At 40.1% G+C, this 16,886-nt stretch overlaps 1 protein-coding gene across 1 annotated transcript in view; it reads left to right on the forward strand.

Annotated features, from left to right (window-relative positions):
* The first annotated feature begins 6,644 nt into the window (after window positions 1–6,644).
* Window positions 6,645–16,886, forward strand: part of LOC139540694 (PEX5-related protein-like) — a 182,036-nt gene continuing 171,794 nt past the window's right edge. The window contains exon 1 of the mRNA XM_071344561.1: window positions 6,645–7,182. Coding sequence (XP_071200662.1) covers window positions 7,162–7,182 — 21 coding nt within the window. The 5' untranslated portion in view covers window positions 6,645–7,161. The remainder of the gene's footprint in view (window positions 7,183–16,886) is intronic.

A 16,886-nucleotide genomic window follows, 5' to 3' on the forward strand; every position in this document is an offset into this window, starting at 1 on the left:
CGATCCCGTAACCAAATGTGTGTTTTTCCGTGTTATTTGTAACTTATTTTGTACATATTGTTTCTGCCACCGTGTCTGATGACCGAAAAGAGCTTCTAGATATCAGGACAGCGATTACTCACTGACATACTGGAGGAATACATTTTCTTCAACGAGTTGGACGGGAAGAATTTACTTCAGACGCCCGACAAGGCCCTCATCCCCGTCATTCGCAGGAGAACGAGACAGAGATATTGGGGACGAAGGTCCGGGGCCTTGTAAGGATCCGACGCCGAGAGGGTAATCTAGCTTTATCATCGGTCCTATTAGCCAACGTACAATCAATAGATAATAAAATAGACGAACTATGATCATGTATATCCTACCAATGGGACATTAAAAACTGTAATATCTTATGTTTCACCAAGTCGTGGCTGAATGACGACATGAATAACATACAGTTTGCGGGTTTTAAACTTTTTCGGCAGGATAGAACAGCAGCCTCCGGTAAGACAAGGGGTGGTGGTCTATGTATATTTGTAAACAACAGCTGGTGCACAAAATCTAAGGAAGTCTCAAGGTTTTGCTCGCCTGAGGTAGAGTATCTCATGATAAGCTGTAGACCACACTATTTACCTAGAGAGGTTTCATCTGTATTTTTCGTAGCTGTCTATATACCACCACAAACTGATGCTGGCACCAAGACCGGACTCAATGAGCTGTATACGGCCATAAGAAAACAGGAAAACGCTCATCCAGAAGTGGCGCTCCTAGTGGTTGGGGACTTTAATGCAGGGAAACTCTGCTTCACCTCATTTCTACCAGCATGTTAAATGTGCAACCAGAGGGAAAAAACTCTAGACCACCTTTACTCCACACCCTTTGGCAAATCTGACCATAATTCTATCCTCCTGATTCCTGCTTACAAGCAAAAACTAAAGCAGGAAGCACCAGTGACTCGGTCAATAAGAAAGTGATCAGATGAAGCAGATGCTAAGCTACAGGGCTGTTTTGCTAGCACAGACTGGAAAATGTTCCGGGATTCTTCCTATGGCACTGAGAAGTACATCACATCAGTCACTGGCTTCATCAATCCAGCCAATAGAACTTGAGGATATAATAGAGTCCAGCATTATTAATTGGCAATATTTATCACATTGAAACTAGGTCTATTTATATCAATGATGGATTCCCCACATCAGCCAGCCATTCTGTTCTTGCTTCATGTTAATATATTTGCCATTTAGCAGACGCTTAAATCCAAAGCGACTTAGTCATGCGTGCATACATTTTCCATGTGGGTGGTCCCGGGATTTGAGCCCACTACCCTGGTGTCACAAGTGCCATGCTCTACCAACTGAGCTACAAAGGACCACTCATAATGACCATTAATAATCTTTGAATTCATTTACTAAGTCTTAACTTCATTAATGACGCTACAGTGTGAGATGTTGATGTGCAGTGCCTTCAGAAAGTATTCACACCCCTTGACTTTTTGCACATTTTGTTGTGTTAGAGCCTGAATTTAAAATGGATAAAATATTTAAAAAAAATGTGTCAATGGCCTACAAACATTACCCCATAATGTCAAAGTGGAAATATGTTTTTCGGAATTTTTACAAATTAATTAAAATTGAAAAGCGGAAATGTTTTGAGTCAATAAGTAATCAACCCCTTTGTTACGGCAACACTAAACAGGGGGGGGGGGGGGGGGAATTCTAAGCATATTATCGTATCGTTTTAAGATGGTCATACTATAGATCATTTAGCTATTTGATTTTGATTTTGAATTTTAGGATTGCTTTAGGTGTAAAGAATATTGAATTTGGCCTTTAATACCTTAGCCTAGATAAACACATTGAAAAACACATTCACAAATGGCAAAAATAAAGCCAGTCAAACATAAATAATAAGAAACAAGGTTTTCAAGTGTTTGTTCTGGAAGTTCAGGAAATATGTTTAAAAAAATTGACACATATTTAACCACTTTTTTTGGATAGGCACAATACTACCTTCATCCTTACATACATGTTTTACAACCTGTACTGGTTACCGTCAGACGAGTCACGTGACATTTGTGGAGGTTGAATAGCAAAATGGAGACACACCATCGTGTTCGTGAGAATCATTAGTTTGTGGCCCAAGTTGTTCGGACGCTACAGAAGTTTTTGTGAGAAGACCACTTTTTGCTATGTCTCATGGTCTGACGAACACCGCTCTGGCTCTGCCACCTTTCACTGCAGATGCGGAAGTGAGATATTGGCGGATATCTCTAGTTTAAAATGACGTTTTATTATGTTACTTAGATTGACTCACCGGGGGGTCAATCAAATCTAGATTTGTTGTACATTATTTTTGAATGACTACCTCATCTCTGTACCCCACACATTCAATTATCTGTGTGGTCTCTCAGTCGAGCAGTGAATTTCCAACACCGATTCAACCACAAAGACCAGGGAGTTTTTCCAATGCCTTGCGAAGAATAGCACCTACTGGTAGATGGGTAAAAAAATTCTATTGAATATCCATTTGAGCATGGTAAAGTTATTAAGTACACTTTGGATGGTGTCCTAATGGACCCTGTCAAATAAAATTAAATGTTATTGGTCACGTACACATATTAAGCACATGTTATTGCGGATGTAGCGAAATGCTTGTCACTACAAAGATACAAGTGTCCTTCTGAACCACCTTAGAAGAGGCCGGAGATGGAGCAGGCCTAGGGGAATCAGCAACGAGGCCGCCGTCAGCAAGCCCTACAGGTGTTGACAGGTCAGGGTAGACCTGCCAACAGGACTAGCAGCAGATTGGCTCTGCCTGCGGTGGCTCCTGCTACGCTTCCTGGGAGGGGTACTATGCCCAGTAGAGGGACTATCAGCTCACTGGCGCACCACTCCTGAGGAAGGGAGCTCGTCCCCAGCCTGAGCCCGAGCCTGGTCAACCCACTCGCGCATGGCCTCCAACATAGTGGAAAGCCCAACATGATACTTTGACACTCTGCAGGGGAAAGAACAAGAAAAAAAACATGCAGGGTAATTAGCAGAGCAGCATGTTAACCTCACTAGGGTACGTGGGACGCTAGCGTCCCACCTGGCCAACATGCAGTGAAATTCAAAAACAGAAATACTCATTATAAAAATTCATAAAACATACAAGTGTTATACATGGGTTTAAAGATTAACTTCTTGTTAATCCAACCACGGTGTCAGATTTCAAAAAGGCTTTACGGCGAAAGCATACCATGCGATTATCTGAGAACAGCGCCCAGCAGACAAATCATTACAAACAGTAACCAGCCAAGTAGAGGAGTTACACAAGTCAGAAATAGTGATAAAATGAATCACTAACCTTAGATGATCTTCATATGGTTGCACTCACAAGACTCCCATTCACTCAATAAAAACCTCAGTCAAAAACCTCAGTCTTGTTTGCACGTTTTGTTCTGTAATCCACAGGCTCAAACACAGTCACAACAGGCAGACGAAAAATCCAAATAGTATCCGTAAAGTTCGTAGAAACATGTCAAACGATGTTTAAAATCAATCTTCAGGTTGTTTTTAGTCATAATAATCAATAATATTTCAACCGGACAATAACGTTGTCAATATAAAAGGTAAACAAGAAAGGAGCGCTCTCGGTCGTGCGCATGAAAAAGCTCTGGGACACTATAGTGTCCATTCATTCAGAGAGGTCTTACTCCCTAATTTTTCAGAATACAAGCCTGAAACCATTTCTAAAGACTGTTGACATCTAGTGGAAGCCATAGGAAGTGCAATTTGAGTCATAAGTCAATGGATACTGTAATGGCATTCAATAGAAAACTACAACATTAAAAAATCCCACTTCCTGGATGGATTTTTCTCAGGTTTTTGGCTGCCAAATCAGTTCTGTTATACTCACAGACATTATTCTAACTGTCTTGGAAACTTTAGAGTGTTTTCTATCCAAATCTACCAATTATATGCATATCCTAGCTTCTGGGCCTGAGTAGCAGGCAGTTTACTTTGGGCACGCTTTTCATCTGGAAGTGAAAATAGTGCCCCTTAACCTAGTGAAGTTAAAGCAATTCACAACACACACATAGAACAAGCAAGTCGGCAAATTGTGTAAGGTAAATTGCAGTTTGTGGCAGCAAGAGCCATGATGGAGGCCACTGTGTTCTTGGGGAACTTCAATGCAGCACCCACTCGTAGCACACGCTCCAGCAGGTATATCTCACTGGTCACCCCCAAAGCCAATTCATCCTTTGGCCGCCTTTCCTTCCAGTTCTCTGCTGCCAATGACTGGAACGAACTGCAAAAATCACTGAAGCTGGAGTCTCATATCTCTCTCACTAGCTGTCAGAGCAGCTCACAGATCAATGCACCTGTACATAGCCAATCTGTAAACAGCCCATCCAACTACCTCATCCCCATACTGTATTTATTTATTTATCTTGCTCCTTTGCACTCCAGTATCTCTACTTGCACATTCATCTTCTGCACATCTACCATTCCAGTGTTTAATTGCTATATTGTAATTACTTCGCCACCATGGCCTATTTATTGCCTTAACTCCCTTATCTTACCTCATTTGCACTCACTGTATATAGACTTTTTGTTTTCTTTTTTCTACTGTATTATTGACTGTATGTTTTGTTTACTCCATGTGTAACTCTGTGTTGTTGCATATGTCGAACTGCTATGCTTTATCTTGGCCAGGTTGCAGTTGCAAATGAGAACTTGTTCTCAACTAGCCTACCTGGTTAAATAAATAAAAATGCTAAAATGTACATTTTTCATTATGGGGTATTGTGTGTAGATTGATGAGGATTTTTTAAAATTTAGTACATTTTAGAATAAGGCTGTTACATAACAAAATGTGGAAAAAGTCAAGGGGTCTGAATACTTTCCAAATGCACTGTATAGACTCAAGGGTGTCACCCCGATCAACCTTTGCATCACTTGTTTACATGAAGTTTGCATATACATTTTCATCCTTATATAATTATGGCTTATAGCAGCTTATATTTTCATTATTATTATTATTATTATTATCATCATAATACCCTCCCGAGTGGGGCTGTTATTTTGTGGGGTTAATGCTAATACGTTACATATCTTATTCAGTGTTCATGTTTTGGAGGGCTGGCATCAAAGGAGATTAGTTTCATATCAATAAACAGTAAGGAGCAAAACTTGCACCTTAGCAGAAACATGTCGGACAAGAAATTAGTTATTAGCCTAACATAATTGTGACAAAAAGGTTTCTAAAGTATCCAATATTACTTCAACATGAAGTGTGTGATGTAACTTGTATCTTTCAATGTCTCTGAACCTAGCCTGGTACCAGATTTGGTTGTAATCTTGCATGCAACCTGGCCACTAGTGGCATCAGTGAGCGCTGTTACCTTCAATTAGGTTTGGGTTTTGCTAGGGGGTTGTGGACGGGGATGGAGGATGGGCGTAAGCATCTGCCTCTGATTCTAAATGAAGGTTTATATCCAGCGATATAAAGTTTTTATTGATATCTTTGTTATCCCAAACCTTAATCCTTACCTTAACCATTCAGAGTTAATGCCTAACCTTAAGAATTTGGAGTTAATGCCTTAACTTAGCCCGAACCCTAAAAATTCTGAGTTAATGCCTGAACTTAACCGTAAACATGTTAACATTTTACATTTGGAAAAACTTCAAATTGTTACATTTGAGAAACATGGATGAACCTCCAATATTGACGTGAGGCTGTGAGAACTTGTTGCCTGCATGATAGCACTGACTGGCACTAAGGGTACTCTGAACCAGTTTGTGTAGGTCAAATGCAGTGCAGTCAGTGGTTTTCAGCTACAGTAAGATGGCAAATGGTTATTATTAGGCTTCATATAAACCTGAAAATATAGACAAAGTAAATGTTGAAAAATTTGCCTTTAACTTAAGAAGTAATATTAATGTCTGCAGCACCCCTCCGAAAACAAGTTTCAAATTGCCCCCAATTTCAACCTGTGTCTCCTTTAGCGCATGTATGTCCAGGAGGAGCTCCAGCAGCACCCAGGGGAGGAAGGCAGAGAGAAAGAGGCAAAGCGGCAAAGCTAGATGTTTTACTCCGCTCAAATTTCTGTCCACTAAAATAAGTCCATGAAATGAGCAATTTTGTATGGAGGTCAATGAGAGTGTCGAATTTGGTGAAATATAAGTTTCGTAATGGTTAGGTTGTTACAAATGCACTGATATAAGTGGACGCTTGTGGCGTTTCTGCAACTTACCTTATTGTACCTGTTGTCATAATGATAGATAGAGGACTCATGGATATAACCTATTTTTCCATGGACATTGCCATTGAGGGCTTCCACCATTTTAAAGTAGTCAACTGGATGGGAAGTCCTTTGCATTGGGAGAATTCAGCCAATGAAGAAGAAGAACATTTACTACTTTCAAATGGAGATAGCCTCGATGGCACTGCCCATGCTGTTACAGACACTATAATGGCACAGATAAAAAAGATGAGTCCTCTATGGGTATGACCTGTTGGTCACACGAGTATCTGCCCTCTCATTGGCTAGAATGTCCCATCCTGTCCTCGCCTATTCCCACCTGCCCTCCATCTTTGTTGACATGTATTTCCATTGTTAGAGCAGTCACTCGAATATCTTGTCAATATAATATACGATCTTTGAGGAAGCCTTATGAAGGGAGTTGGCAAGCAGGAGTGATGAGTGCATTATAAGAAGAGAATGAACCAAGAATCGTCAAAACAATTACTAAGCGACAGTCGAGAAGGGGAGAGCGGTAGTGTGCACAATGAAGACATAACAAGGGGGATTTTACTTGACTGACTGAATTGTTGTCCATTTGAAGCCGAGGACACTGAAGCTTTTTGCAGCGCGTTGAAGATTGTTGGGCGCCTCGCGTTGAAGTGGGGTCTGGTAGCGCACTTATCGCGGCGGGCTACCTCAGTTAAAACACCGGCAAAAAATACATGGCAAGAACTCTTGCGTTTCAGCACCTTAAACAAGGACAGTTCCTTTTCTTTTGCGTAACCTTCAACGCCTCAACTAGAGCGGGCATTTGAAACATTCCGCCTCTTTTTCCAGAACTCTTTGCACATATGCACACTTCCAGTGTAGCCTAGTGTATCTGTATTGCAAGCCTAAAAGTAACCTAAAAATCCATCGTCAGAGAATCAGCAACTGACTTTGAGCTCAATATGTACCAGGGACATTTGCAGGTAAGATGTTTTGTTGCTTTTAACATAAATGCATTCGATTTGTATGTGAGGGTGTATACCAGTAACCTACATGTCAATTCAGTATAACATTCTTTATCTAGCCTAGTTCTGGATCAGTACCTGCAGGATCCTTCAATTCAAAGTATCATTAACCAGCTCTGCAAACATGGTTATGGTCAGGGTTAGGGTTAGGTAATTGTTATGGTTAAAGTAAGGGTTGGGTTTAGGGTAGGGACATCACAGGTCTTCGGGATTTCTCTAACCGTCAAACAAGCATGCCAAGTATGTCCAGGTGACTGGAAACAGTGGTATGGGAGACATAGGAACCTGATGTCAAATTATTTGGGAATATAGGCTTTGCTCACCCAATGTAGTTGACTAGTTAATTTGTGATTTTTTTATATGATCCTAAATTAAGCCCTATCAAGCAAATACAGAGTTCATTACACATAGCTCATGGTAGAGCTTAATTTTACCTCAAGAGAGCTCTACCCACATGCAATTGATTGATTTTGAGACAGTGAAACTGGGAAAGAGATCAAATCAAATTGTATTAGTTACATGCACCAATTACAACAGGTGTAGACCTTACAGTGAAATGCTTATTTACGAGCCCCTAACCAACAATAGAGTTAAAATATATATATAAAAATGTGAATAAGAAATAAAAGTAACAAGTAATTAAAGAGCAGCAGTAAAATAACAATAGTGACACTATATAAAGGGGGGAACCGGTACAGAGTCAATGTGTGGGGGCACAGGTTAGTCGAGGTAATGTACTGGGCCGTACGCACCACCCTCTGTAGTGCCTTGCGGTTGGAGGCCGAACGGTTGCCATACCAGGCTGGGATGCAACCAGTCAGGATGCTCTCGATGGTGCAGCTGTAGAATCTTTTGAGGATCTGAGGACCCATGCCAAATCTTTTCAGTCTCCTGAGGAGGAATAGGTTTTGTCGTGCCCTCTTCACGACTGTCTTGGTATGCTTGGACCATGTTAGTTTGTTGGTGATGTGGACACCAAGGAACTTGAAGCTCTCAACATGCTCCACTACAGCCCCGTCGATGAGATTGGGGACGTGCTCGGTCCTCTTTTTCCCGTAGTCCACAATCATCTCTTTTGTCTTGATATACTATAGGCTAGGACCTACAGTAATAATAATAATAATATCTGTAAGAATAGTAGTCCCTTAGCAAGAAAGTAACAAAACTGAATTTTCAGTTGATGATGGTTATACTAGACCTATGTCCCATGTCATGGTCATCTTTTTGTCCCGTGGTCCCGTGTGGCTCAGTTGGTAGAGCATGGCGCTTGCAACGCCAGGGTTGTGGGTTCAATTCCCACGGGGGGACCAGGATGAATATGTATGAACTTTCCAATTTGTAAGTCGCTCTGGATAAGAGCGTCTGCTAAATGACTTAAATGTTAAAATGTAAATGTCCGCATGACAAATCACAATTTTAACCTCTTTCGTCAGATAGATATAGCCAATTGATTCCGGGGTCCACGTTCATTCTACAGTTCTTGGTTGTGTAACAAAGGCCCTCTCCAAACATAGCTCATGGTTATTAAAGACCAGTTAAATATTCCATCATGTATTACTCAAGCAGCTGTGTTGATCTGAAACACATGGGCAGTCAGTTTTTTTTAATCTTGTGTAGGGAAACTGAGTATTTGCTTTAGTTGGAGAGTTTGGCAGACAACAGTATAGCCCTCAGAAAATGTTGTAAATGAACAGCTAATATCACGGTTCACATCATATTATATCTATAATCTTGTTAGCGTTTTGTGGCAGAAAAATGCCACAGTACTCCGACTATTTCTTGGTCTCATCTCTTGACTGACATAATTATAATTACAATCGTCCTTACAACCTATATGCTTAATCCCTATAACAAATCATTAATATGTTACTAGATCATTTCCATGGCAAATTCTATTCAGGATAACGTCACATATCTGTCAAGAGCAATAGGGTTAGTCAAACAATGTATTGTAACATTTATTTATAGATACAATTGAATATATTTGATATGATAAAACAGTCTTCCAGGACAGTGATATACTACTTAGGGATAGTGTGAATCCAAGCTGTTCCTGTTTTGAATGATCTTATACTTTCTAAGTGTCCCATCTCATGATTGGAACACATTTGTCTATGGCTTTTGCTTTTAGATCATAGCAAGTACGCAATACAGGATAATACATTTTCCATGTTGTTTATGAAGTTAATTTAGCTGCAAAACTAAAAAGATCTGTTCAAAGAGAACAATTCATTCACAAACGACCCATCACAAGACAACACTTTTCTCCTTAAAGCCAATTTCCGGTCTATGCTGTTTATTCCTTTGTTAAGATGCGAACTGCATTCTGTTGTGTAGGGTACTGTAAATGCAACCAGCACAAACTGTACTGTGTATACCTTATATTTTGTTCTGACATTTATGTGAACTCAATTTCTAACATGGAAGGCTGTGGATGATACTACAGTGGCTTGATTGTGAAGATGTTGTTTACAAATCACTCGCCAAAATGTGTGGAATTAAAAGTAATTTTTATATGGTAAAGTATATATTTTCCACTTTACTTTATGCCTGACAGCCAAGTCTTGAACACATTTAGTTGGGCACTGTATTCATCTATCTAGATATAAAGTTAATATATGCCAGGATATGCCTGCTTTTTAACAATTCATAGAGTGGATGTGACCTTTGGACAGAGTCTTGAGACTCAGAATAAATCATTGTGAGTTGTATGCTGTGTTTTCTTGTGCTGTCTGCATTCTGTAGCTCAGAATCTTAAGAAGATTGCATACTGGTATGTAACTGCAGCAGCGCAGAACCTTTCAGTGGGTTCTCTAGTCAGACCTATCGTCTACCTTCCCTATACTTGGAAATCAGAGGAGGCTAGTGGGAGGAGCTATAGGAGGATGGGCTCATTGTAATGGCTGGAATGGAATATGGCAATGGAGTAAAACACTCTACTAACTAACTAATTAATCACACAGAATTACATAACAAACAAACAGTAGATATTTGGGTTACTACATGATACAAAGAAAAAGTCCCTAGCGGACGAAGCCGATATGACGGCTTGGTAGACAAAGGAAAGGGGTGGGGACTGAGAGAGCGGGAAAGACAAAATGGATTCACTACACACAGTTGATAATTATATTAATTGAAATGCTAATCCATTGCACATGAACGGCCGCTCATTCGAGAATAATTACAATGTCTGTATTTACGCCTGTATGTCGTTGTTGTCTTCTCTGTTGGAATCGCCGGTCCGTCTGCTGGAGAGTCAGTTCATCAGAGAGTCTCTGGTTAACTTCCCCAGAAGTCACAATGTCCTTCGTGGTTGTAGCTTTCTCTACGGCTCTGGATAGTTTCTGTTGTAATGGATACGCCAGGCCTACAGATGGTCGTTGCATAGAATAGATGCTTCCGCGGTTGTCGGTATTCTCGTACTAGACTTACGTAATTTCCAGCTGCAGACTAGTAATTGTATGTCTAAGATTTGCTCTTATTCTGTAGCGATCGATAGTCTCAGAGTTTAACCATTTACAGCCATGTAGCCAAAACTACACGCTGTATGGTCTCCGTGGCCAATAGAATTGTAGCCATTCCAATGTGGGGACTCCATCCTGGCATTCTCTGACTTAATGTACATTTTGTAGGAAGTGGGTTTTATTCTCTGTGGAAGAAGGGGTGGTTCTATGACGCCTACTGTGATATCTGGGCTCACGGGGGTGTGGCCACTGACTAGTTAATCTTTATATGAAAATCCATACTCTCATTTAGAAGGTTAACCTCACATTACATCTTTTCACAAATAGTTTAATGTTTAATCACATACGTTTCACAATATTTAGATGTAAACCTGATAGCTGGGAAATGTACAATTTAAGAGATACAGTTATGTGCGTTTCCTGTCCCTCATGAGATCACTAAATGAAACACACTCGACATGACTGTCCCTTAAGTGTCCACGGACCACTCCCACATTCTCAAAAATAGAAATATTGTTTAATTATTCAAACTTTTGATGTTCAAGGGTCTCTCTGTGTTCCACCGTTTACATTCCATTCTCGAACACTACAGAGCATAGGGGCATTTTTTATATTTTATATTTTATAACCGACCATAAAACAGTCAACTTCCCGCTCTCCCCCTCTATGAGAGAGAGCACGCTGTAGAGCGGACCCCCCTGTAACCTGATTCTTCAGAATGTCACAGGAGAGTTATGACACCGTCCTCCTGTAGCCAGTTAGTGATGCTAATGACAACCGTATGCATCTTATGTGTACACAAAGAATTTCCCCTTAATTAAATGTCAATTGCAAAGTTGGCTTAAATAACAGAAAGATATTATAATTATTTGCATCAATTGGTGGCCATTGTTTTACAAACTCAGCCATGATGTGCTGCAGCAGTAGGCCCAACAGAAACATCGCTAGACCAACACATTCCCCTCTTCTAAATGCTCAATTAAAGGGGAAGTGCACTAAAAGTATTTTCTCCAGACCACATCTTCTGATGATATTTAACACTAGCACCGCCATAGGCCACTGACATTTGATTTTGTAACTAAAAAATGTCTGCCCCCTCCAAAATGTCCTGCTCCTTCCCTGACTTTTCCTAAATGTTTGTATTTTACACTGCTCATTTGTCAATTTTGAAATCACAAACAGAAAAGTATTTCACACCTATTCCTAACTTAATCCACCAAGACAATGTGCTGTAGGACCTTGGTACCCAGCCATGCGTTAATGCGTCTCTCTCTCCTCACTGAATGAATGACAAATGGATGAATGGGCGATAATTGTGCACCTTACTTCACAATTGAATTTAAATTAGGCCTGAATGACAAGGAGGGTGAAGAGGTTGAATTAATTTAGAAAGACAATAGTGTAATGATGAATTTGTATTATGCTTATTTAATCAGCAGCAAATCATTTGACCGCACCGGGTTAATACCATTCTCTTTTACGTTTTACTTTGTAAAGAAGCTGTTATGGGACTGTTTTATTTACTATAACTCTATTACTAATCAAATGTATTGTAAGGGAAACGAAAACATGCTACATGTTGCAGTAGGCCTTTAGAATAACGCTAAACATATCCTTGACTCTATCCAGCGAAGCAAACGATGCCAGCCCACTGAATGAATGACAATGGATGGAATGGGCTATCATTGTGCAAGTTACTTCACAATCTGATTTAAATAAGGCCTAACTGAATGATGAGGGTGAAGAGGTTGGTTTAATTTAGAACAACAAAAGTGTAATGATGAGTTTGTGTTATAAATATAAATACAAAAAAAATATTTTAAAAAGTACTTGCTCAACGGCTTTCTATATCTGGGGAAAGATTAAACCCGGCCAGCGGGTGGGCGATATCCCTACACATCAATTTTTTTTGTCCCATTTGTAACAACAAGTGCATGCTCTTTCAAACTCATCCAAATACTTTTGAGAGCTACACTTGGGAAGTGTTGGATAAGGTTCATGAAATAATGCGTTCAATGTTTCCCGTGAAACTTCAGCGAAGAACCAGCAACATACAGCATTGTCAAATGTGCAGACTTAGCAAAACTGCTGATCCATTTCAGAAAAGCTCTCCTGAGGCACGGTATTTTCAAATGTTTCTCTAACCGTGATTTGGGGATTAATTTGATCAATTAAAAAAAAAAATGTTAGAAGGTTACAGATGGACCTCCCGAGTGGCACTGCATCGCAGTGCTAGCTGTGCCACTAGAGATTCTGGGTTCGAGTCCAGGCTTTCTCGCAGCCGGCTGCGACCGGGAGACCGATGGGGCAGCGCACAATTGGCCCAGCGTTGTCCAAGTTAGGGGAGTGTTTGGCTGGCAGGGATTTTCCTTGTCCCATCGCACACTAGCGACTCCTGTGGCGGGCCGGGCACGGTGCACACTGACAAGGTCACCAGGTGTACAGTGTTTTCTCTGAAACATTGGTGCAGCTGGCTTCCGGGTTAAGTGGGCATTGTGTCAAGAAGCAGTGCGGCTTGGTTGGGTTCTGTTTCGGAGGATGCACGGCTCTCGACCTTCGCCTCTCACGAGTCCGTACGGGAGTTGCAGCAATGAGACAAGACTGTAACTACGCTGCACTGTGGAACGCCCCTCAGGGTTGGTCTCAGGGGGTTTGGTTCCAAGCAAAAAATGTATGCATCCATTCGTCCCTAGTAAGGTGGACAATAAAGTGGACAACAAAGTAAATGCTTGCCGGCAGCTTATTTGGGTGTTTATTGTAGCAAAATAAAAGTGGATTTAAATAAGGAAGTGAAGAATTGTAAACAATGTCTTCCTGATCCAACATCAATCAGCCCTCATGAATGTTGGGAGTGACTTCAGATAGTATACTTGATCTGCTGGACAACATGATTATGCAATTACAAAATATAGGACTATAGGCATTGTCTGAGCATACGGTTGAAGTCGGAAGTTTACATACACTTAGGATGGAGTAATTAAAACTCATTTTTCAACCACTCCACAAATTTCTTGTTAACAAACTATAGTTTTGGCAAGTTGGTTAGGACATCTACTTTGTGCATGACAAAAGTAATTTTTCCAACAATTGTTTACAGACAGATTATTTAATTTATAATTCACTGTATCCCAATTCCAGTGGGTCAGAAGTTTACATACACTAAGTTGACTATGCCTTTAAACAGCTTGGAAAATTCCAGAAAATTATGTCATGGCTTTAGAAGCTTCTGATAGGCTGATTGACATCATTTGAATCAATTGGAGGTGTACTTGTGGATGTATTTCAAGAACTACCTTCAAACTCAGTGCCTCTTTGCTTGACATCATGGGAAAATCAAAAGAAATCAGCCAAGACCTCAGAAACAAAATTGTAGACCTCCACAAGTCTGGTTCATCCTTGGGAGCAATTTCCAAATGCCTGAATGTACCACGTTCATCTGTACAAACAATAGTAAGCAAGTGTAAACACCATGGGACCACACAGCCGTCAAACCGCTCAGGAAGGAGACGCGTTTTGTCTCCTAGAGATTAACGTACTTTGGTGTGAAAAGTGCAAATCAATCCCAGAACAACAGCAAAGGACCTTGTGAAGATGCTGGTTGGAACAGGTACAAAAGTATCTATATCCACAGTAAAACGAGTCCATATCGACATAACTTGATAGGCCGCTCAGCAAGGAAGAATCCACTGCTCCAAAATCGCCATAAAAAAGCCAGACTACGGTTTGCAACTGCACATGGGGACAAAGATCGTACTTTTTGGAGAAATGTCCTCAGGTCTGATGAAACAAAAATAGAACTATTTGGCCATAATGACCATTGTTCTGTTTGGAGGAAAAAGGGGGAGGCTTGCAAGCCGAAGAAAACCATCCCAACCGTGAAGCACGGGGGTGGCAGCATCATGTTGTGGGGGTGCTTTGCTGCAGGAGGGACTGGTGCACTTCACAAAATAGATGGAATCATGAGAGAGGAAAATTACGTGGATATATTGAAGCAACATCTCAAGACATCAGTCAGGAAGTTAAAGCTTGGTCGCAAATGGGTCTTCCAAATGGACAATGACCCCAAGCATACTTCCAAAGTTGTGGCAAAATCTCTTAAGGACAACAAAGTCAAGGTATTGGAGTGGCCGTCAGTCACAAAGCCCTGACCTCAATCATATAGAAAATTTGGGGGCAGACCTGAAAAAAGTGTGTGCGAGCAAGGAGGCCTTACAAACCTGACTCAGTTACACCAGCTCTGTCAGGAGGAATGAGCCAAAATTCACCCAACTTATTGTGGGAAGCTTGTGGAAGGCTACTCGAAAATGTTTGACCCAAGTTAAACAATTTAAAGACAATGCTACCAAATACTAATTGAGTGTGTGTAAGCTTCTGACCCACTGGGAATGTGATGAAAGAATTAAAAGCTGAAATAAATCATTCTCTCTGCTATTATTCTGACATTTCACATTCTTAAAATAAAGTGGTGATCCTAACTGACCTAAGACAGGGAATTGTTACTTGGATTAAATGTCAGGAATTGTGAAAAACTGTGTCTAAATGTATTTGGCTAAGGTGTAAGTAAACTTCCGACTTCAACTGTAGATGCCTGATTGTATTTAGATCTTATGCCACAATGGAGAGAAATTGTTTAGTGTAGTCAGATCGAGCAATGGTTTGATAGATTGTCTTATTCGTCACTCTATAAGGTTTGTTTCAGGTACAGTGGTATTGCTTTCTTATAGGGCTTTTCTCCCATCTCTGCCACTGCATCTTCTACACTGGTAGAGTACAGTATATACTATACTCTACAGTGCCTTCAGATTTTGTTGTGTTACAAATTCTGATTAAAATGGATTTAATTGTCATTTTTGGTCAACAATCTACACAAAATACTCAATGTCAAAGTGGAAGAGAAATGATGACATTAATATTTTATGAAAAATACAACACTAATATCTTGATTAGATAAGTATTCACCCTACTGAAACAATACGTGTTAGAAACACCTCTGGCAGCAATTACAACTTGCCAAAGTAAGTCTTTTTGGGTAAGTCTAAGCGCTTTTCACACCTTGATTGTGCAATATTTTCCCATTATTCTTTAAAAAAAATCTGCAAGCACAGTGAAGTTGGTTGTTGATTGTTGCTAGAAAGACATTTTAAAATCTTGCCATAGATTTTCAAGCAGATTTATGTCAAAACTGTAACTAGGCCACTCAGGAACATTCAATGTCGTCTTGGTAAGCAATTTCAGTGTAGATTTGGCCTTGTGTTTTAAGGTTATTGTTCTGCCGAAAAGTGAATTATTCTCCCAGTGTCTGTTGGAAAGAAGACAACCAGGCTTTCCTCTAAGATTTTGCCTGTGCTTAGCTGTATTCCGTTTCTTTTTATCATAAAAACACCCTAGTCCTTGCTGATAGTAAGCATACCCATAACATGATGCAGCCACCACCATGCTTGAAAATATGAAGAGTGGTACTCAGTGATGTGTTGTGTTGGATTATCCCCAAACATAACACTTTGTATTCAGGACATAAAGTTAATTTCTTTGCCAATTATTTTTGCAGAATTACTTAAGTGCCTTGTTGCAAACAGGATGCATAATTTGGCATATTTTTATTCGGTACAAGCTTCCTACTTTTCACTCTGTCTTTTAGGTTAGTATTGTGGAGTAACTAAAATGTTGTGGAACAATTCTCTGTTCTCATATCACAACCATTCAACTCTGTAACTGTTTTAAAATCACCATTTGCCTCATGGTGAAATCACTGAGCAGTTTCCTTCCTCTCCGGCAACGGAGATAGGAAGGACGCCTGTATTTGTAGTGACTGGGTGGATTGATACAGCATTCAAAGCCTAATTAATAACTTGGTCACCATGGTCAAAGGGATATTCAACGTCTTCATTTTTTTAAACACATCTACCAATCGGTGCCCTTCTTTGCGAGGCATTGTTAAACCACCCTGGTCTTTGTGGTTAAGTCTGTGTTTGAAATTCACTACTCGATTGTGGGATGGGGTAGTCATTCAAAAATCATGCTAACCACTATTATTGAACACAGAATGAGTCCATGTAACTTTTGTGATTTGTTCAGCACATTTTTGCTCCCTAACTAATTTTTCATTATTTTCATAAATGTTCTACTAACATAATTATATTTTGACATGATGGGTTATTGTGTGTAGATCAGTGACACAAAATCTCAATTTAATCAATT

The sequence above is a fragment of the Salvelinus alpinus genome, chromosome 16, assembly GCF_045679555.1.
Source record: "Salvelinus alpinus chromosome 16, SLU_Salpinus.1, whole genome shotgun sequence".
In the NCBI taxonomy this organism is placed as follows: Eukaryota; Metazoa; Chordata; class Actinopteri; order Salmoniformes; family Salmonidae; genus Salvelinus; species Salvelinus alpinus.